Consider the following 24,131-nt stretch of genomic DNA (forward strand, 5'->3'; position numbering starts at 1 on the left):
CTGCAACAGCTATTCTAACACTTTGAAAGGTAAAAATTTAACATCTTTGTTGGCATGCATAGTTCTGCAGACATACCAAAGGCAATAGATATATTGACACCTCAATGGTAGATATCACAGCCAGTAGGGTATCATTGGCCAATCATTACTGCAGCAATTGGTGAAAGGTTTGACCCTTGTCTTTAACCACCCTTCAAAACTAACTCCTGGCTTTATACTCCACTTTTCCTAGCCAGGCCAGCAGACGACCTGGCCACCATAAATGGGAGCACTCTCAAAATTTGATCCAGGCTTTGCTTCAAGTCAGCATAAGTTTTGCTCTAAGTTTTCCTCCTTGCCTTCCCCTAAGTAACCTCACTGTGGGTTAATGGAGGCAGTTTGAGATCCTCCATCTTGATATTACATTGTATTAACCTCCATCTTGATATTACATTGTAATTACTATGAGTAGGCATCAGATTTAGATGAATTATGAATCCCAAACTGAATTAGGCTTTCACATAGAATCAGGAGTTGCTCAAATTATAGTAGAGCTTCTCCAAAGCAGACTGAAGATGAATTTGAAACTTTTCAAGCTTTAATAGCGATTCACAGATTGAAGGTGGACAGAGAGAAAGAAAAAGAAACAAATATAGAATGTATGTCTGCAGAAAAGGAAAAAAAAACATTTCTCTCTATATAATGAAAATTCCAGGATGGGAAAAGTGTTTGCCTGCACATATCCTTAATGTTAGGTGCATGCTTATGCCTCATTATCAACATAAAAGCTTTCATATGACTGATAAATTTTGAAACTCCATTCTCTCTTATAAATCGTTGCAAACTAAATACTAGCAACATTGGATCATGTCAGCACTGTATAGCTGGCTTTATGGCAACCAAATTTAAGACTCATTCTCCACCTTAATTCTTCCATATGTAACAGGACCTATAATGCCAATATAACTCAAGCAAAGTCCCCAGGGTGGAAAGAATTCAGGTTTGCCCCTATCCTTTCTGTGCAAAAGTTAACCTAGTTTGGCACAGGCAACTGGAAAAGCAAATGACAAAGATTGTGTAAGAGGCAGAGTTTCCATCAAGATATCATAACATAAGTTACTCTGATAGACTCTCAGCTTACTGCAGATTCTTCTCTGCATTGGATTAGGTCTACTGAGACTTGGAGAATGAGTCTACCAAATTAGGACCAGTTGCAGATCATCTTCTAGAGTCTAAGATCTTGATGGCTCCTTTTGTAATAGAGAATTGTGATTAAATAGACGCTGGCCATGAGTTCTGGGATTTGCATTCTCCAAAGACCTGGAGGAAACCAACATGGAAAAGGCTTACCAAAAGTATTCTTCAGTCCGGCAACTCTTCCTAAAGCAGCGGTTCTCAACCTGTGGGTCGCAACCCCATTTGGAGTCAAATGACCATTTCACAGGGGTTGCCAAACAACGCAGTCCGCCATTTTTTCCCCTTTTCCTTAGCTGTGCTACTCCCTTTTATTCTATTGGCTTTTGAAAGCCAATAGAATAGACTCTCTTGAATAGAGTCTAATTCTATTGGCTTTCAAAAGCCAATAGGAATTGTCCAGGCTGTCTCTGTCCTGCATCCCGCCAAAAGTCTCATTCTGCAAACAGTGCTGCAAGTTGTCTGCAGCGAAGGCGAGCTGTCTGGAAGCTTCCACCCCCCACCCCCCGCTGAGCAACTACTAAAAATGTAAGTAAAAGAGGGCCAGAGGTGGGAGGCTGGTGGGCGCAGGGAGGGTTGCAGGCACGCGTGGGGCCCGGCGGGTGCCTTATCTCCCTTGGGCTGGGCCAGCTGGTAGCCCAGCTTGTGGTCGGCCTGCTCTGTCTCTGCCAGCTATGTCTCGGCCAGCGCAGGGGGTGGCACCACGCATGCGCGGTGTTCCCGGGCAGGGAAAGTCCTCAACTTACGACCAGTTGGATAGTCCTCAACTTACGACCGGTTGGGTAGTCCTCGACTTACGACCAATTGGGGTCGCGGCATTAAAAAGGTTGAGAACCACTGTTCTAAAGGCAGTATTCAAGCTACAATTTTAAGCAACATTCTGAATAATCTTCTCAAGTCAATAATCTCAAATGTGTACCTCATAGAAGAGTAAGATAGATAGGGAAGGCTATGCTAGAGAAGCTTAGAGTACTGTATATATCTTTTCATTTGATGTATGTTGATTTTCTGTCAGCTCATAGATTCTGCTTAGTTTCTTGTATCCAAGATAAGTCTCAACATGTGACAGTACCTGGTTAATCTCTGGCCTTGTTCAGAACTTGAATGGGGCAGTTCCAGAAAGTACTTGGCTATAGTCTAGACAGGGACATTGAAAAAATATTCCAGAAGGATGACAGTAACAAACTACTTGCTTACAATTGCCCAAAAATATTAAAGGGATCTGTTCATTGAGTTTTAAGTCAAACTTAACTTGAAGGAAATTTAGCCAAATTTACCTTTTAGCCAATGTAAAAAAGCTACAGATTAATGTAAATAAACAAGCAGAAAATGTTATGGATATATTTCCCATGATCATGATCTGGCATCTTGAATCATTTTTGTACCAAAGTTTGTCAATATTAGACCAAAAATAGCTAGTCTATTGTAGTCAATTGTACCATTAAAAAAGAAACCAAGATATCTCACCAGAGAGGTCACTAAAGTGACTATGAGGTGCATTTTTTGTTCTGCAATTTTGGGACACTCGTAGGTTACCACCAAGCCTAAGGTCTGAAATGAATCTATGAATTTCTCACTCTAGAATCTGAGTAAAACTCACAAATATTCTGAGAGACATTTATCAGTTTCCTATCACCTGATCTGTTTCTTTGTGCCCTATATTTACACCTTCATATTTATAAACAGATAATAAAATCACTTCTTCTGCATGATTCTTTCTATAGTAGACTTAATATATATCCAAAGAACACAGGAAGGAAATGGGTTCAGAAGAAGCAATGATGTAATAATGCAATCTTGGACAGTATATAAAGCGAGAATTCATTATATGGCTTTGCAATGAGCATTCCAGATCCTTTTACACAGAGTTGATTTAATCCAGAATGGTGAAAATTTAGCACAAAGAGACAGATGCTGGTTTACTGATGTGCAACAGAGCATCTGAAAGAAGAATATAGAGCATGAAAATGGAAACACAAGAGTTTCATGGCAAGTGTTAGAGGAAGATAAATGTTTGACTGGATTATGAATATTTGTGTTATTTTGTTTCTTCCCTCACATTTTGTGTTGCTGTTATTTATTCAAATAGATTCTACAAAAGGAACATGGGAAACATTCATGCTACTTAGGAAGAGCAGTGAGAATACATCTCCTTGGCCTATGGATTTTCCAGGCCTTTGAGTCTCCTCCTTTATCCCTACAAGCTGACATGTGGGAACAGTTCCGTGGCAAGTTTCCGTAGCCCTTAGAAACATGTGGCTTCTTCTCAGAGTTTGCCGGAGAATGAGAGACTGGTGGTTCCATTTGCTTCTTCCTCACACGACACCTCAAGAGTACCTCAGGTGCAGCTTTATCATTTCCTAGAGTTTTTCTCTTGCACACCACAGAGATCACACGGCAGTCTCTAGATCCTCGTGGGGCACTACTGGGTAATTCTGATGACTCTCCAAGTAGGAGGCTAAATCTGGATCCCCAGCCTGCTGGGCCCTATCTCGAGGTGTCTTACCCTATAATGGTAAGGCAGAAAAAAAGAAAGAGAAACATTCAGCAATAGAAAGGGGAAACCAACACGTACAGCACGTTGAGCATGAGGATTCATTTCCTTATTCCTTTTTTGACTGAATACGAATTCACTTTTTAAATTCACTTGTAAATACAGTTATATTTAGCATTTGACAATTCTGTTGACTTGTTCTAGTGGGCCACCATATAGAACACTCCAATGAGATTGGATTTGATGAGTGCTAAGTGTGAAGTCCTGTTTTAAATCAACACTTAAACCAACCAATCTTTGAATGCTACAACCTAACAATATTTTCTTGGAATCCTAAATTGATTAGTTACAAGAACTATGCAGTGGCCTCCAATTTAAAATAAAAACATCTTCATCAGTATAGGCACTACATGAAATCCCATTATTCAAGACATAAATGGCATTTCAAGATCATAACTCTTTTAAAGTGCTGATTTACTAGCTGGTTATATTGCTCATACACTATGGTTTTACATTACATATATTCTTGTAGATTTCATAGTTTTGGCTACTGTTAAAAGCCAACTTGAAATTGTCAATAGTAAGTGACAAATGATAGATAAATAAAATCAGCAGGGCTTCCATCCAAGCAAACTCGGTGAAAGTGTGCTGAAAAACAAGCAAGCACAGAGGCTCTCAACATATTAGCAAAGTCATTGCCCAAGTTGGCTACATATTGACTTTACTTGCACACAGAATTATTGAAATGGATTTGTTTGGTTTGATTTGGTTACCTTGGAGTCCATTTTCCCCAACGATGCCCCTGCCTCTACCAGCATCTGGCAGATGCCACGGTGACATTGGCAGGCTGCCTTGTGCAATGCTGTCTCACCCCTGGGTGTTTAATGGAAAAAAACTATCAATATAATGAATTACATTCAACAGGACATAATTTGTAGGATTGCTGACACAAATACATTTTCTTAATTTGTCCTCTACATCTTTGGTACAGCAGAATATGGTTTTAAGAGTGCTCAAACTTTCATTTTAGTTTTGTTTTGTTTTATTGCTATGCTTAAAGCAACGTACTGAATATTAAGTTGTTACCTACACTGAAGTCCAATTTTAAATCACTTACATGATGGCTTTTTTCCCTTATACCCCTGCCCATTTGGATGAATTCCCTTGCAGAGTAAATTTCCTTCTCTTTCATTCCCATGTTTCTTCCAAAATCTGAACAATAAAATTCTTTGGCTTCAAACAGCAGAGTATGCTTGCATGTGTATGTTTTAAAAACCTTTAAAACAGACATCAATATTTATGTTGTATATTCCTCTAGATTTTGGAACTGAATATTATGTCATCTCTGAAGATGTATACACTATAAAAGCTGGGCGTTAATGTTTAAACAAATATGAAGAAGTTTTATTCCATTTTTTTGCTTGGGCTCAAACCAAAGGATTTAGCAGAGATTGCAAGTGCAAGCTGTGATTCTCACAGGCTGCCTAATGATGGATCTTTATATTCTTATTGTAGTAGCTACAGAAGGAACAAAGGAAAGAAATTAATTCTATCCAGAAGCTAAGAGATGGAAATATAGATTAACTGGATCCCAACAACAGCTAGATTTGGGGAATTTCTATTTTCTTACAGCACCATTAAATTGTCACTAATCTGGTTATTCCTTTCAAATGCTTTTAGACTAGCATTATGCCAATCTGTTTCCCTTTCCTTTAATTTGTCCAATTTGAAATTAGGAAATATTAGTGAAAGGTGATAGCTTAGAGGTATCTAAAGCCTTGTATAGATTTTTTGACTTTTTACTTAATGGTGGCCCCCAGTTCATATACTGTTTCACAGTAATGTATGAGCCCTTTTTTCCCCAGCTTCTTCTGGGTAACAATCTCCCAATAGCACCATATTGGTAATTGATCAATAGGGCAGAGTCAAATGATCATTCTGAGGCACAATAAGTTGAATGGAAGGAACCAAAGAGACCCTTACAAAGGAGTACACCAACTTGAACAATTTTTAAACTGAAATTTAAATCCAAATCTTTTTCCTCAATATAAGCCATTCTCTTTATTTGTCCCCAAGAATTTCTACAAAATTGTTTTTAGTCCCTATGGGGGATGGGAAGAAGCCCATATTTTGCATAAAAGAGTAAAACATGGATTTGACCCAGTACTTTCACCACTACTGGTCATGTTGGCTAGAACTGAAAGGTTTTTTTTCCTTTCTCTTTTATATTTAGAATTAGAGGGAAAACAAAAACAAAAAACGTAATCTGTAGTGAATTTTCATGTCTCTAATAATGTCCTCAAAGTAATCATTTTGGATTTGATAGACAGGACTGTAATACTTGGGTGGGAGAGAAGGGGGTTCAGGAGACAACTATGGATTTCAGAATGTCATGAGTTTTAAAAGGAATACAATATATTCTTGAAATAGGAATGGATAGGCTGACATTGCGTAAATCAACACATTAAATTGTTATTTTATGCTGAACTTCCGGTTAGGCATTGTGGCATAATGGATTTGATTTCGCTCCGCTGGGGACCCTAAAAAGGGTCAAAAGTCACCCCAGAGAGGTGAAGAAGGAGGGGATCCTCATCAATCATGGAGGGGTGGTGGCCCTTCCATTGGATCCAAGGAAGCTCTCCAAACTGGTGGGGGAAAGACTGGCTACATTCGTGTCACCAGTCAGAAGCTGCTGACAACTGAAGATAAGCACTAACTAGCAATTTTTGAGCAACATGGATGGAACTGGGTGAGACTTTATCCTCTTTTTATGACCTTACTTTCCTGGAAAAAAGAATGCCCAAAGCAAAGAATCCTCCCTGATAAGAGAGGGAAGGGAAGTTTTTGCCCCACTCCCTCAGGAAAAGAAAAGCGGTGAATTAATTGCTTTGGGAGAAAATAGAGGAAACTTTAAGATCAATTTGGAATTAATACAGATATATAGCTTTGAAATTTGGGGACTAAAAGTACCTTTGAGACCTTTTTTTAGAAAGGATACTTGAAAGTCTGTAAAATAGGCTTGGATTCAGAAAGCTGGAAGATGGTATCCATGACATCTAGTGGTGAATCATAGCACTACAATTTATTATGCTTAAAGGAAACTTGGCTTGAAGCCCAGACTTAGATAAGACTCTTTGTTGTTCCTGGAAATTTTCATTTATATAGACTAAACCGGGGAAAAGGGGAAAAAACCCTCTTGGGCTGCTTATCTGTGTTGGGGACCCTATTAGACTTTAAAGACTACATACAAAAACAAAATGGGTGTTCCATACTTAGCTGCAAATGGTAAAAAAACCATTTTTAACACATGTGTCCAAAGCCCTCAGCTTGATATACCAGCAAGAACATGTTAATGAATCTCAGAAAGAAATTCTTTCTATGTTAAAATCAATCAATAAAACAATTGTTTTATTTCAGGATGAGACTAAAAATAACACAAACCCAGACAATGACTACAAAGAAGGAACTAGTAACCCAGAAACAGAAGGGAAATTAGAAGAAACGGATCCAAAGATGGAGGACCTAAAGGAAGGAATTAAAGACAGATACAGACAAATAAAAAATTAGAAGATGCAGTGATAACACCAGAAATGGAAAAGATATCTTACTTGTCAAGACCTCAGAACACATTTGAGGATAAGGAAGAAGAGCTGATGGAACAGATGTAAAGCTGTTAGGAGAAATGCTGAATATTGACAAACAAGAAATGAAAAGAAAAACTGAAGGAGAAGGACGCATGCTGTTTAATGAATATAAATGGGTTGAGCGTTCTTCCCAAAATACTTCAGTCAAATTCTCTTCCTCATTCCAAACAATATATACAAAAACAGAGGAAGAATTACTTGATGATTCAAATGCATTGACTTGGAAAGTTATTTGGCAAAGGAAGAAAGTTAGAGTAAGACTGAAGAAAATAGAGGTTTTGACCTATTAGATGGGATATTATACTATTAAACAGATGTTTGAATATGGTTAAGAAAATAGATAACTGTTAGAAATAAAAGTATTATTATAATTAGAAGGATAGGATTTGTAACTAGAATATTATACTTTGTTATGAGATGGGAAATATGAAAATTTTAAAAGGGTTTGAATAAGGGAAGCTTTTGGTTATCCAAATATAGTTTATTATGAGAAAATTATAAGCGATAGAGCTATTTTGAACATTGATGGGAAATTAACATTTTTAAAAAGCGGGGAAAACAGGATATTGATTGAACAAATGGATTTTAAGTGCAAATACAATTGAGATATGTTCTGGCTAGAAAAGATATTATAAACTGACACTATCAATATTATGTGTAACACTAGAAAAATGTGATGAAGATGTCTATATTTAACTGTATATTTTTAACAGTAACAAGAATTGTATTTGCCCAGTGTGAAAAAATACATACCACTGGAAGAAAAGAGGACCAAGGAAGCACTGGATGGTGTATTATTAGAAGTAGACTGAGAAAATTAATATGTACCACTGAATTACCAATAGACCCAGAAAACACATTGTTTATTAAGTAGTCATGATTGTAAAATTAGAAAATTAATAAAATATTTATAAAAAAATTGTTATTTTATGCTTAATCTTATATGACATTGTTTTGATTTTCTATGCAACTAAAAGTAAGCTGAAGTGAATATATGAGAAGAGAAGCTGAGTGAGCAAGACTTACGTTTCACTATCTGTCATATCCAGTAACTCAGAAGGACCTACAAAAGAAAGTAAAACAGATGATGCTCTTGTTTCCTACTGGATGTTGAAGTCTGTTCCCCATCCTGCTCTCCCAGAAGTTTTCTTCCTCTTGGAAGACTCTTGTTTTGTTTTTGTATTTAGCTTATCCTCAGAGTACTTTAATGTTTCCTTCAGGGTGCTTTTGGAGCCTACCTTATTACTGGGGATGGGTGAGGATGCAATAGTTAATGTTTTTCTTTACAAGTTCTATAATCATTCTTAGTTGCTGGTACTTCTCAATCTTGAAAAGCCCTCTTGAGATTGAATTAAATTATGGGAGGTAGCAGAATTATGGAAAGATGATGATATAAGGAAACAAGATATTCACTCACAATAAGCTATATCGCTCATATCAACCAAACGATTTTTCTTCTCCTTCTGGAAAGAAGGGGGAGCAAATAATTTCTCCAAGCTGAGTAAATTTAGAAACTGGATAAGATATTTTTACCCCATCACCCTTCAGAGGCAAAAGGAAGGATTTCATTCCCTTTCTCACCCAGTGAAAGTTGTGTCTCAATCTTGCTTTAGGCCAGGGTTCCCCAAAATGGTCAATATCAACTCCCAAGGGTTAATGGGAGTATCCATTGTTGTTATTGTTATTACTAGTAGCAGTTGCAGCAGCAATATTATTATTAAAGTAGTATTTATTAAATTATTTTCATATAAAAATGTTTGGGGTTGATGGACAATCTGAAACTTCATGCAGGTATGGGGGGTCTTTGCTTTAGACTATTGACAGAGAACAAAGGTGAACAGGCCCCTTTCCCAATATATCCTTGTAGAAAGAATGTGATATGAGAAGTAACTGTAGAGAGGAGATAACTTATGGGTGAGAAATGTACTTTGCATGCTGCAGTTCCTGGTACAACATCTCCAGTTGGAGAACCAGTTAAAAGATTCAGGAAAATCTACTGCCTGAGATCTGGTAGATTTGATTCCAGCTAGAATAACAATGAAGAAAATATATCTATTGTTTGCTAAGACCCAACATTGACTTAATAGCATACAATTAAGCAAGAGTAGCAAAAAAAAAAAAAACCACCTTTTATTTCCTTGCAGATCCCTGAGTTTGGTAATAAGGAAGCAGCAAATAATTTATAACAAGAATAACAATAAATAAATAAACATTACTATGTTCTTTATAAACTCCTGAAGGTCTTAAACACTGAACAGCCGGTGATAGTCTAAAGATTAAGAGAAAATTAGAGTGGAGCCAAAAAGAAAGTAAAGTAGGAAGAGGTTAATTGTGAACTATGAGATTTTATTCAACATTATGGGCCTCCAAATAAATTCCCCCTTCTAACTTTCTGTCCCTCAGAGCTGCTATTTGCTGCCAGCTAATGATTCCAAATCCCCCTCCGGTGCAGAACAATAGTTACACAGATGTGGGAAAGGTTGGCACTGGAAAAGCAAATGCTACTGTCCTTCTGCCACAGCAGGGAGCTGGCTGTCTTAGCAAGGGACAGTGAGAAAAGAAAAAGAAAGGGGCCTGGCAGAGGGAGAGTGAGCACGCCAACTAACCCAAGGCAAGTCCAAAAGGGAAACGCATCAGTGAGATTTCCATCAAGCAAAACAGCAGGGAGGGAAAATAAAATAAAACAAGAGGGACGGTGGGAAGGAAGGAAGGAGATGCAAGGAGGCAAAGAAATAAATAAAGGGCTCTGGGAAATCAAGAGGAAATAATGGGGGCACTCTCACTTGAAAGGAATAAAACATGGGTAGTATTGGAGCAGGTGCCCCCATGGGAACCACAGTCTGCCTTTAATGTCTCTAATCATCAATCTCTTTCTAATTATTAACTCCTTTCTCCTCCCCCAGCCTTTAGTTGCTTAAGCACACACATGAACTGGTGGTTTCCCAGGATGCAAATGAGCTTTCTTCTACATGTGAGAAAGCAGAGGATGGGGGAAATGGCAGATAGCTAGTCCATCTCTGAGCTCATGGTAAGAGAACAGAGAAAGCAAAAATGTCAAGTCCTATGGAATTTCCCAACAAAAGGGCCCCGTGATTGCCATTCTCTCCTTCTCAAACAATCCCACGCTCTGTATTAAATATCAACTGCCAAAAAAAGAGAAATTTACCCTGTTCCCTTTACATGCAATCTATCTATTATCTTTTGTAACCCCCACACATATGACATATGTATGATTGATAAACATGGAGGGGAGAGGACAGGTCAGAAAGAACCTTGAAGTTGATTAGGACAGCATGATAGCAATAATCATACATATTCCATAATACATTTAGAAAATACTCTGGCTAAAGTAATTTTTAGTACTATAATCAATGAGAAAACAATGTAAATAATGGTAGAAGTTGAGACTGAGATTGAGAACGAGACATGCCACCCACAGGGATGAGAGAGAGAGAGAGAGAGAGAGAGAGAGAGAGAGAGAGAGAGAGAGAGAGAGAGAGAGAGAGAGAGAGAGAGAGGACATGGTTTCAGATATTATTAAGCACTTAAAAAATCTTCTGAGTGTAATGGAAAAGTATCAAATGTAAGTTTTGTCATCAACCATTTACCATGACTGTTGTTCCATTTTCTGTTCCAGTTTTTCAAATGAAAGGGAGTATGCATATGCTGAAAAAGGGCCTATTCAGCTTTTTCAGTCACTCTGTAAAGGTCTCTGTAAAACTAATTCTATACTAGCTATATTAGAAGCAAAAAACCAAACAGAATTTCTTCCTTAATTCCAGCCTCAGGAGTCTGATCTATCTGAGAAATTTGAGGCAGTTTCCTCTATTTATATATAACTCTTCAGAATACTAATTCATAAAACAGGCTCAGAATGAGAAACAAATAAACAATAGATTTGACAAGACAATTATCTACTCCCTTAAATTCACCCATATAAATAGTAGGTGAAACAGGATGAATAATTCACTCACCATGTTCTAGAATGTATTTTACAATCTCACCATGCCCAGTCTTTGCTGCATGATGAAGCAAGGAACAGTGGTCAGGACCCCAGATTAATAGATTAGCTCCTTTTTTACACCATTCTACAAACTGGAATAGAGAGAAAAAATGTAATTATTCAAAATCATCACTTCATTTCAGTACCAATATTAGAGAATATTTGTAACTCAGGGCTGGATTGTGGGTTTCTTGGTGCTCTCTGAGCTTAGTTGTTTTCCTGCAGACTTTCATTACCGAACTAGGTAATATCATCCATGCTGGCCTAAACGAATGTACTCAGCTGCTTGTTTATCAAATGCAGCCAAGTACAGATTCCTAGAGATAGAGGAAAGACAAGCTACTGGTGCAGAATGGAATGAAGGAGCATTTTACTTTTCTTTGACTGGCCACTATTCTCTTTTCATTTGCTGAGGTCAGTCAAGGTCAAAGGTACAATCCCATAACTGGACACTTCTTTTTTTTATCCAAGATCAAAATGGCAGCCTTTTCCAACCTGGTGGCCATTCAAGGTGGGAATTTTGGATGCAACAGTCTCAACATATCTTGAAATTTGTAGGTTGGAGAAATCTGTGAATTATGGCTTGGATAGATTTTGTAGGGTGATAATTTGTGATGGAAATTTATCACCACTGTGTCTCCATCTACTCAGAGTTATAGATCAGGGGAATGAATGAGTTGAGAAGGCCTCTTTCAAGCACCAGCAAGACAGTAGAGCTGAGAAGAAATAAGAATACTCCTAACCTATGCACTGGACAACTTGCCTGAAACAAAACATATACAAAAATTTACACTGGAAAAAAAATTAAATCTGAAATAAGTGTGATCTGCCAACCAGAAAAACATAATCTTTGAATTGAACTTCAACTGCTCCAAAACAAAGGATAATTACTGGGGGGAGGGGTATGGAATCCTCTCCCTTTTTCACTTTGGCATTAGAGAATACCGATCAGACTTGGTTTCCTGGAACTTGTTTAATAAATGAACTGCATTCACAGCAAATACTGAAATTACAATGAAGTGCAAAGGAGAGCAGATAATGTACCATTAGTTTGGTTATATATCAAATCATGAGACAACAGACTGTGGTGCACTTTGCTTATTCTGGCAGCTACTTGAATCTTACCTAAATTCTAATGCTAATGGTCTTTGAAGTTACAATGATACTAAAATTCCAAGGTATTTGTGATTGTTCATTCAGCATTAGTTCTCTTTTTTTAAGATTAGAAAGGTATTTCAGAATAAAGAAATGAAATCCTCTCAAACAGAGGTTGGCACTTCAATGGGATTGCATTCCAAAATATGGGTAGGGACAGCTCAAATAAATGAACAGAGTACAAAAGTTGGCTTGAAACATTAAGAAAACCAAGATCATGGCATCTGGCCCTCTCAATTCCTGGCAAACAGATGGGGAAAAAATGGAGGTAGTGACAGATTTTATCTTCCTAGGCTCCAAGATCACCACAGATGGGGACTGCAGCCAAGAAATTAAAAGACGCTTGCTCCTGGGGAAGAAAGCTATAGCAAATCTAGACAGCATACTAAAAAGCAGAGACATCACCCTGCTAACAAAAGTGTGTATAGTCAAGGCCATGGTTTTCCCAATTGCAATGTATGGCTGTGAAAGTTGGACCATAGGAAAGGCTGAGCTCCAAAGAATTGAGGCCTTTGAACTATGGTGCTGAAGAAGACTCCTGCGAGTCCCCTGGACTGCAAGGCAATCAAACCAGTCAGTCCTAGAGGAGATCAACCCCGACTGCTCCTTAGAAGGCCAGATCCTGAAGTTGAAACTCAAGTACTTTGGCCACCTAATGAGAAGGAAGGACTCACTGGAGAAGAGCCTAATGCTGGGAAAGATTGAGGGCAATAGAAGAAGAGGATGACAGAGAATGAGGTGGCTGGATGGAGTCACTGAAGCAGTAGGTGTGAGCTTAAATGGACTCCAGAAGATGATAGAGGACAGGAAGGCCTGGAGGAATCTTGTCCATGGGGTCGGGATGGTTTGGACATGACTTCACAACTAACAAAAAGAGACAAAAAAAAACCCTAAATTGGATGTTGTTATTTAATCACATTGAAAGCATCAATATGATTATTGTCGTGTATCTATTGACTAAGAGCTATGTATCTAAGACTGAGGTGTAATGGTTAAGATACGAAGGTGGAAATCAGGAAACTATGAGTTCTAATCCTATCTTAGGCACGAAGCCCACTGGGTGTCTGAGTTAGTTACATACTGTCTATCCTAGGAAGGAGCAATGGCAAACCACCTCCCAAAATAGTAAAAACTGCAAAAATTTGCCCAAGAAGTTGCTAGAAGATAAGATTGTCTGAAATATATATGTGTGTGTGTGTGCCTTTCTCATGTATAGCATGGCAACAAGGAATGATAAGAATTACAAAAGTAACAAAGCATAAGCATTATAGGAAATGTATTACAAGATTTAGGATCATACTCATCACAGGACCTTTCATTCCAGTCAGATGCATTAACAACACATAATGTGTCCTTGCAAAACTAAAGTTAATTTGCATTTGTTAAACATCTTTATCAAAGCTCTGGATGTTTTTAAAGGGAGGCTTCCTGTTTGCTGCCAAATGCTTTTCCTAATAGATGTGGTTGTATGTTGCTATGGTGACTGAACTGGGAGAGGTTGGAGACAATTTCTAACTGGCTCTGATAAGAAGACTCTACAGAGAGAAAAATTGAGGTAACCCTAGTTAGCATCTTCCAGGTTGTTTATTGAATTTATATCTAGCAGTTCATATGCGGCTGTCATAAGTATCTGGAAAACATAGTTGTTTAAGAAGCACAAGGTTAAATCAATTTTATAAAAGTACAGCCTGTAACTCTGAGCTGCCTTCATGATAGAGGGGGAAAAAAATAGGCAAAAGAAATTGTTTCATTCTTCCTGTAAGAATCAAGCCAAAAAGAAAATCCTAACTATTTTTTCTCCAGGCAGAGGAAACCAGAGAAGAGCTATCACTATTCTAAAGCCCACTAGCGGTCACTGGCTAAAAGATACAAGGAATTAATGTTTCTGAAGCTATATCCCAAAACTGGATACGATCCAGGAACAGAATGCTGAATTTTTTTGGGGGGGAGGCAGGGTGGATAAGAGAAGTTAAGGACTGCCAGAAGACAGCACAAGGAGACTGTTCCCACCAAGTGTTCCCATAAGGATTTGAGAATTGCAACAACAGGAAAACACCACACTTGCTATGGTTTCTAATAATCTGGAGTAAAGTCCAAAATAAATCATCTATGCTACCTAAAATGAACAATATTATGAATTCTAAGAGAACTGGAATTGATCCCAATGTAGGGCAAAACAGTGATATGGAAGTATCCTGAATGTCACCATATGGTGTATAAAAACAAATTGTTAGTAACACATATTATCAAAGAAATATATAGCATGATAACTTCTTTTACTTACTCTTAGAAAATCGCCAGCTATTACTGATTGTAAAAGTGCTGCAAAGACAAAAGAAGATATTATTAACATTCATACTTATTCCTGACAAAAGAGGCATTTATTTCTCTTGATTATGTTAATTGAATATATTCTGGAGGTTGATAATCTACAGACATGATCATCCAAGGATTTTTAACAGTGCATTTTGAGGCTTATATTAGTTTGCGTTTAAATTAACTGATTTGTTTGATTTGAATTCAGCAGGAGTCTTTAACAGAATAACAAAGTTGGAAGAGACCTTGGAGGTCATCTAGTCCAACCCCCTGCTCAGGCAGGAAACCCTATACCATTTCAGACAAATGGCCTTCCAGTCTCTTCTTAAAAACTTCCAGTGTTGGAGCATTTACAACTTCCGGAGGCAGGTTATCCACTGAGTAATTGTTCTAACTGTCAGGAAATTTCTCCTTAGTTCTAGGTTGGATCTCTTTTTGATTAGTTTCCATCCATTGTTTCTTGTCTTGCCTTCAGGTGCTTTGGAGAATAGCTAGGATTCCAAGATCTGTCTCACAGTTACTACTATTGAGCCAGGTATCACCTATGCTGTATCTGTGCATTTGGTTTTTCTTGCCTAAATGTAGAACCTTACTTTTTTCACCATTGCATTTCATTTTGTTAGATAACAATATTCAAGTCTGTCAAGATCCTTCTGTATCTTAAGCCTATCTTTGTTAGACAATAAGCTCTTGAACATAAACTGGGCATGGAAAGAATACTTTGTAAGTAAAAGTAATTACCAATAATATAGTAATATAGTTGCCCTGAGTGCAGAGTATGGGCCCAGCTAATGCTAATAGACATTCACTATACTTAAAGTAAAAGCTAGATTTTAGTAAGACCTAACTTCTCCCTCTCTCTCTCTCCCTCTCTCTCTCTTTCTCTCTCTCTCTCCCTCCCTCCCTCCCTCCCTCCCTCCCTCCCTCCCTCCCTCTCTCTCTCTCTCTCTCTCTCTCTCTCTCAGAACTATTGTCAAACTATTCTCATTATCAGATTTGTTTTTGTAATATTCAGTGCATTCTGCCTTCCCAAGAACTTATTATTCTTAAACTCTGGAACAGTAAAGGATAGGTGTTAATATTCTGACATTCTTGAGTACTTGTGCTACCGTATCCTCCCCAGTCTTCTTTTCTCATGACTAAAGGTGTCCATCTCCTTTAATTGCTTTTCATAAGATGTTATTTCTCATTCCCTGATCATCATCACTAGCCTTCTTTGAACCTATTCCAGGTTCTCAATTAATTCTATAAGCAGATTATAAACCATGTAGGCTGGGAATTCACACAAAGTAAATTCACTCAAAATGTATAAAGAAGAATTTAGTGGCAATTTTTTGTTACTTCTTCTTAGCAATGTCATATAGATTAAAATTGTGCCAAAGTCTGTCCTTCAATTTATCAAAAAAAATTTAGAACAGGTATTTTTTTCCAACCTCAGTGTCAGAGAGAATTATCCAATCTTTTTTAGAATTTATTTTCTGTCTTTTTTTTCTAGTTTCTTGCTGCCAAAAGTATTATTGTGTAGTTTTGATTCATTTTCCCTATTATTCTACAGGCTTCCCAACTGCCTTGCTAAAAAAAAAAAATTATGAACATCCCTCATGATATCTTTCTTTGTGATCAAATGAAGGCTGAAATGTTGGAGGAATAGGGCATTCAATTATACACCTCTTAACCACTTCATCAAATAATAATAGTATATGAACTCCATAGCCCACCATAATAATTTCACTAAAGTATTTTTCTGCTTTGAGCAATAATCAAAACATGTTCTTCATCAAATGACAATATTAGGAAATGCAGAAAAAAATCCAGTGAAGTATTATAACAGATTAATTGGAGGAGTAAATCCAGAGATAAGAATTCAGTGCTGAAAATCTACGGTCTCATCTATAAATTCTACTCATCCCTATGAGATGTTCTTTCAACAAGCTGAGCATAATAGTGTGCTGAAACTAGGGAGAAAAGTCATATATATCACTGATAGAATTTTTCACCCTGATAGCTGAGTAATTTCAATTATCTTGCAAGCAGTGACCTCTAGGTTAGATCATCTTTTTTGGTAAAGTCCAACGGCCAGAATCTAACCATGCTCCACAATATATAATGTCTGTAGGTTTCAGGGAAGATAACCTACCTAAAAGAATTATGCTGGTCTTTGACCATAATAAAAGTTTGATTTAATTTGATTTGATTACCTAAGAGAACAGTTCTAAAGGCAAACAGGAGGTCATGAAAATGGTATGAGTATGTCTGAATCTCTCTGATAATATCAGAAAGCTACAACCACTAGAATGCAATTCTTTCAGTCAGATTTGGAGTGACCAGATCGTATTTACTAGGACAACGGGTTACTAATGGTGCAAAGAGTGAAAGAGGATTTTACATGTGCACATAAAATTGGAATATGAAATTTGAGATGCATGAACCAAAGGAAACCCGACATTGTTGAAGAGGAAATGAAGCATACTAAACTAGAAGTTTAGGAGTGCAATAAGTAGATTTAAATAGATGAGACATTTTAAAGCAATTATTCATGGCATGACATCATGTAAGGGAAGGGAGTGATAAGGATTCTGAAAAATGGCATAGCTAAGTAACTGATCACCCAATAAATAAAGACTCATATTTATTAGATATAATGAGTATCTATCAATGCTCTACTAGTGTATGATCCCCAGTTATTTCTTTTGGGTATTTTGTGGATTTTGATGTTAAAGAAACTATTTTAATGTTGAATTTAATAACAGCAGCAAGATTATCGGTGGATCAATATTGGAAGAAGGATACTCTACCTTCTTTAGAAGAATGGGTATTTAAGGTTTCTAATTTAGCAGAAATGGCCAAAATTTCTGCTTATTTAAAGGACCATTCACAAGAGAGATATTTCAATGTATGGAGAAGATGGATAGAATATGTTCAGAAGAAGTATGGAACTACAAAGTTTCATTTATTTTATGAGTAATGAATTTGTTTATAAACTTATGATGTTAAAGTTTGAAGAGAATTAAGGGTTAGTATGATTTTGGTTATTGTATAATTAGTAAACTTAAATAGATTATGTTTGGTATATTTGTATAACCCTGTACTTAGCTCTGGGAAGTCAGGGGGGTGGGGGTGGGGGAGGGGGGTGGGGGAAGGATGGGTTGAAATTTTAGTAATTCAGATAAGTAGAAATAGTTTTATTGTATATAATATTGAGGTTTCAATTTGGAGAGAGGAATTGCTCGGGCATTTCCCCCGGACTGCATCCGGAGTGAGAGGATAGAAGGAGGTGAGAAGTAAGTAGGAAGGTGGAGGAGAGGGGGTGAGGGAGAAAGAGAAAGAAGAGGGAAAGAGGCAAGCTGATTAGAGGGTAGATGCGGTTGGGGGGAAATGGGTGAGCAATACCAAAAATGGTGTGTATTAATTTGTTTTATTTTTTATCTGAAGTATTTTTAAGATTGTATTGTATTGCAAAATTGAAAATAAAATTTTTTTACAAAAAAAAATACTCTACTAGTGTATGTATCTAGTATAGATGCAACAATTGGAGACTTTCAGGAATTCTATGGCAAATTGCAAAAGCTAATTTTCTACAACATTAAAACCAAAGAAGCGAATACTACTAGTGGCTGACTGAAATGGAGGAACTTGGAATTACAAGAAATTTGGCATGAGCAAAACTACAATGAGGAGACATTTTTATTGCTAATACTTGTTTTACGCAGCATAAACGCATGGACATCATTGGATGCACAACACTAGAATAAAACTTAATAGGAAACAGATGATGGAGAAATAAATTGCAGTCAGCCAGGATGGTTCCAGGTGCAGATTGTAGAACAGATCATGCATTATTGGTGTCAAATCCTTTGGTTAAACTTGTTAAATTAAAAAGAAAGACTATGGCATATAGATTTGATTTGGAGGACATACAGTCAGGATATAAGTTCATTTTTAAAAAAACCAATTCAGTATACTTAAGAAGTTATAGACACAACTAAGAAACATCATAAAAACTGAAGTGAGGGGGGGAAATCCCTAAAATTCAAGAGGAAAATGATACAAGAAGATTTCAGAATAAACTATTATGACAGTTAAAGAAAGATGTAAAGATAATAAAAAGTCTTGAGCAAGGAAGATGTATGACAACTGAATGCAAACCTACAACAAGGGGAAAAAATAGGCAAGGAACTATATCTCAGCCAAGAATATGAATAAGTAGAGAACAATAGTGCAAAATGGGAAATAAATAAATATCCCAGGAAAATTGAAAGCTAGGATAGGAATATGCAGAAGTAATCATGGAAAACATCTAATAGAAATCAAAGTTTTAAAAGAAAATGCATGACAATATTAAAAAAGAAAAAAGGAAAGGGTTGGAATAAGAGCAGAGGTATCTGCTCTGGGTCAAGGGCGTGTCTGAAGTCTTGCCCGTTTTATGTATCATGACAACAATGAAGGAAAAAGAGGGCTTTATTATCCTGCTGCAATTGCCATCATGACTATTCTGACATCCCAACATCCCTGAATGACAGAAACTTTTGTAGAGAGGGGAACCAACTCCACACATCAGGTAGAACTAGCAATAGATCAATTATGAAATAAGAAAGGACCAAGTGCAAATGAAATGCCCACTGAATTGTTCAAAACTGCGAGAGAAAAATGTCTGTCAATAAATATAGAAGAAGACTAGAGATTGGAAAATCATGCCAATATCAAAGAAGGGAATGTATGAGAATATTCCACTAATTCTTGATTATTTGCCATCAAGTCATTTTCAACTCCTAGTGACCACATAGACAATTTTTCTCCAAGACGAGCTATCCCAGAATTCCCCAACCTTTCCGCCTTTGTGGAAAGGACAGGGAGGGAAGGACAGGGAATGGTTCTGCCTGAGTGGTGAGCAAGCACACGTGTCTGTGCGCAGCTCCTTTGTACCAGCAGTGAGCACGTGCGCCCATTGCTCATGCAAATGGAGCACGCACACACATGCTCATCCACTGTTCACGCAAGAGAGGATGTGTGCATGCATGCTCACCTCTGCTCGCACAAGAGAGGATGCGTGCATGTGCATGCTCACCCACCACTTCCACAGCCCAGTTCTGATCAGCTCAAGGCTTGGTAGTGGGCCATGGCCCAGAGGTTGCGGACCCCTGATCTATCCTAACCTTTTCTTTCAAGTCTTGACAGTGCACTCATCAGTTGAGTCTACCTACATTGCTGGTTACCCCCTTCTTATTTGTCCGTCCATCTCTGCTAGCATTAGAGCTAGGAAAGTTCTTTTCCAGAGAGTTGGGTCTTCATATACAATAACGTCTCTGAAGTAGGATAATTTGAGCCTGGTCATTTGTGCCTCAAGTGAGAACTTTGGGTTGATTTGTCCAATGATCCATTGGTTTGTTTTCCTGACTGTCCACAATATTCTCAGGAGTGTAATCCTACATGCAAGCAACCTTTTGCTTCTTTTACAAAGAACAGAAAGTAAAGCTAAATGGATAAGTATTTCAGAAAAGTCAGAGTGATGTGCTATCAAATTACTAGCAAAATGGAAAGAACAGAAAAATATAAAGTGCAGTACTGCAGGCCACTTTAGCTGACTGTGTTCAGCAGGTCAGCGGTTCAAATCTCACCGGCTCAAGGTTGACTCAGCTTTCCATCCTTCCCGGGTAGGTAAAATGAGGACCCAGATTGTTGGGGGCAATGTAAATATATATATACATTGCTTACTGGTGTACACCGCTTAGAGAGTGCTTGCACTTAAAGCGGTATATAAGTCTCATAAATAAAAATAAATAAAATAAATAAAATAAAATGGTTGTGTCTTATGTGTCCAATTAGATATGGCAGGACAGACATGTTCCTGATCCCATCGATGAGATAGTGCCATATGGGGGGACCACAGAAAAAGAGCCTATTCTGTGATGACATCTGCCCTTTGGAACATCATCATCTTCAAGATAGAATTACCCCAACACTTCTGGCCTTTCACAAGGCATCCAAATCTTGGCTTTGCCATCAAACTTGGAGCCCTGGTATTGTGGATGAGCCCATTTCTTGATTAAGCTGACCATGAAAGGATGTGATTGTTTTTTAGCTGCTATTATATGCTATGTTATATTATTTATGTTTTTAATTACTGGTGGTGTTTTTGCTTTTTTTATTTTGTTTTAATTACTAGCCACCCAGAGTCATGAATATGAAATGGGCTGCTTTATCAATCTATTGAACAAATAAATAGAGATTGAGCTTTACTGGTTGTTGTTTTTTTATATAAATTATGGTAGAAAGTGGAACATATTAAGGCTGATATTTATGCCAAAATATTTAATTATTCTGTGGAACTACCTGGACAATGAACAAGAAATTATTGCACAGATTGAGCTTGTTTGGAAAGACAGAATCGTTTAAAACAGGAGATAGTGAAAAATGAATGCATATTTCCCACTCTTGTATAATTATATACAATATATTTAGGACAGACATAATGAGAAATGATGACAGAATCAAAATAGAAGGCCCAAGTACTAACATTCTGAAATAAGCAGGTATCAGCTAAAAGTAAGTAGCTCATCATGAAATTTAAAATGGAAAGTGAAACATCTGGGTTAATGCTAAACATTGTTGTTGTTAATTGCGAAGTCATGTCCGACCCATCGCGACCCCATGGACAATGTTCCTCCGGGTCTTCCTGTCCTCTACCATCTTCTGGAGTCTGTTTAAGTTCACACCTACTGCTTCAGTGACTCCATCCAGCCATCTCATTAAGGCAGGGGTTCTCAACCTTGGCAACTTTAAGACTTATGGACTTCAACTGATAATCCTGGCTGAGGAATTCTGGGAGTTGAAGTCCACAAGTCTTAAAGTTGCCAAGGTTGAGAATCCCTGCATTAAGGAAAGACTATTACTGACCAAAAAAGAGACAGCAACTGACAACCGTTCTCAAAACTCTTGGCCTCTCAGGCATTTCCCACAGACACAGCTCACTTTGCAAACTCATAAAATCTGTCCTTACATTTCATTATTTCAAACAGACTGTGCCAATCATCTGATCCATTTTGAAATGATAGCAATAAGAGACGCTTAAATAATAAAGCCAACAAGAATGACTTGGCTATTTTAGATCAAATCAGTTCCAGTGCTATCTGATTCCTCATCCTAACTGGGGAACTCTAGGAATTGAAGTCCATCCATCTTAAAGTTGACAAGGCTGAGGAACACTGATCTGTGAGGTCCGTGGTGCTCTCTGAGCTTGGTTGTTTTCTTGCAGATGTTTCATTAACCAACTAGGTAACATCATCAGTGCTAGAACCCTCTTCCAATCAAACTCAGAGATTGCCAAGGACCCCACAGTTCAACCTTGACAACAAATATTATCTTCTATTGATAAACACTCAGGTAGAAGAAGCTATTTAAAGGCCAACAATTGCTTGACAGAGTCAAGGAAAGAGAAGATTCTTCCTGCCAACTGCTATTACTATTACTACTGTTCCCTGCCTGCATTAAGGTATGTTGTGCTCCTGTTTAAATGTTGAAGGTTTCATCTGGCATGTTGTATATTACTACTGGATTCTGTGCTTATTCTTGGTCTCAGCTACTTTGGTTAAGCTGAGTGGTGGGTTTTGAAGTTATTTTTGTTGTTATTATTACAGACTATATGTATTCTTGGTTACTAGTTGCCCTGCATGAAGATCTAGTTCAGCTCATTTGCCTATTATTTCTTTTAATGTTTTAGTTTTATTTGTCATTATTTCCTTTTTGACCCTGGCCATGTCCCTACCTAGGGCAAAATGACAAACTTTGATAAGGTGAGATTATTTTTATGATTAAAGATCAAAACAGTTAAAGCAATGGTATTTCTACCACTAATGGGCAATTATGAAAGTTGGACATAGGAAGAATGGGAACAAGAAAAATGCTTTCATGCTGAAAAAGCAATCAATTAATCATGCACCAAATAAATCCTGAATGTGATTTTTAAGATAAAAACTTGCATTAGGTGGGCATATGATATAAGACTATACTTGCCAGGATTAAAGGAAGTAGAAGAAGGAAATGACCATAGATATAGTAGATAGATAAGATTATATAAATTACATAGCTGTCTTTGGAGCTACAATTTATTATTAAGGCAAAATAGCATGCATTGGTATATGAATCAAGACTAAATTGAAGCCATCTATTACTTAGTAGTCAGAAAGATATGATTTTATGGTACTTTTAGGAGAAAATCTCATTTGTCAAAGTTTGTTGAGATCTGGCTAATGTTTCACATCAGCCTATTCCATAAACATTTGATAACCTAGGTAAAAAAAAGCTTCTTCCCTCCCCCGCCAAAAAAGTAAGATGTGTTACTCAATACCTGAGATTTGCAAGCTATTTTATTATATCTGTGTCAGGGGTAGGGGTAGTAGATAGGAAAGTAGAAAGAAATTTCAGCAGAAACAACAACCAATCACTTTTTTGAATCAGCAGTTTAATGCATAGCAAGCCCAACTGATGTCAGGTATACTAGAGCTGAATTGTTGAGACTTTGAGCAGTGACAAATTTAATAATAACACTTATAGCTTTTTGGGGTGTTCTCTTCTTGAATATTTAGCTGCAAGAGCTGAATTGGATGGACTCAATTACAGCAGTGAGAAATTCACTACTGGGAGTTTTCAAGGGTTGGGTTAGAAATAGAGATAGGTCATCCTGAAAAAAGGTCTATTTGTTTGTTGTTAAGAATCAACACCAAGTTGATGGCACATCATCCATCCATCCATATTAGTAACTGAATAAGGAAACTGAATAAGAACCCAACTATCAAGAATTCTAGAATATCCCTTGCACAAATTTTCTGAAACCTAGTGGACAGAGGACAAAATCTACTAGTTTAGGGAAGAGCACAGCACCAAATGAAATTAAGCTATCTTCACTCCCAACTTTCTAAATGCTTCAACTTGATTGCACCATAAGCTTTCAAACTTTTTCATTGGGAATTATGTTGCATTATGAATTGCCATTGTTCCCTAGATGTTACAATATTGGGGGGGGAAAGATGGTTTTCTCCAATGACCAATCATGGCATAGCTTCCCCATTCAATGGATGACATTCCTATTTAGTGGAAGAAAACTGGTAACAAAATTTTTTTAAAAAAATAAAAGTAGAAATAATTGCAAATATTCTACCACCATATCTTATAACAACTCATTCTCCATACCCAGCAAAATTTTAACAAATTCATAGATGTCGGTATCTCATCTCATCAGCAAACAAAGTAGTTAGACATAATTGGAGAGATATAAAATAAACTCTGCTTTTTTCTTGAATAGAAAGATTTGACTCAACTAGAATCTGAAGAATGAATAAGCACTAACAAA

General features: G+C 37.2%; 1 protein-coding gene across 8 annotated transcripts in view; it reads right to left on the bottom strand.

Annotated features, from left to right (window-relative positions):
* Positions 1 to 1,911: 1,911 nt before the first annotated feature.
* Positions 1,912 to 24,131, bottom strand: part of DGKI (diacylglycerol kinase iota) — a 260,970-nt gene continuing 238,750 nt past the window's right edge. For all 8 annotated transcript variants that reach the window (XM_039344770.1, XM_039344773.1, XM_039344772.1 and 5 more), the window contains 5 exons: positions 14,754 to 14,791; positions 11,286 to 11,406; positions 8,338 to 8,374; positions 4,441 to 4,540; positions 1,912 to 3,680 (listed from right to left, as the gene is read on the bottom strand). In XM_039344770.1, coding sequence (XP_039200704.1) covers positions 3,564 to 3,680; positions 4,441 to 4,540; positions 8,338 to 8,374; positions 11,286 to 11,406; positions 14,754 to 14,791 — 413 coding nt within the window. In that variant the 3' untranslated portion in view covers positions 1,912 to 3,563. The remainder of the gene's footprint in view (positions 3,681 to 4,440; positions 4,541 to 8,337; positions 8,375 to 11,285; positions 11,407 to 14,753; positions 14,792 to 24,131) is intronic.

Source organism: Crotalus tigris, unplaced genomic scaffold (assembly GCF_016545835.1).
Source record: "Crotalus tigris isolate CLP2741 ecotype Arizona unplaced genomic scaffold, ASM1654583v1 scf7180000017937.1871474, whole genome shotgun sequence".
NCBI lineage: Eukaryota > Metazoa > Chordata > Lepidosauria > Squamata > Viperidae > Crotalus > Crotalus tigris.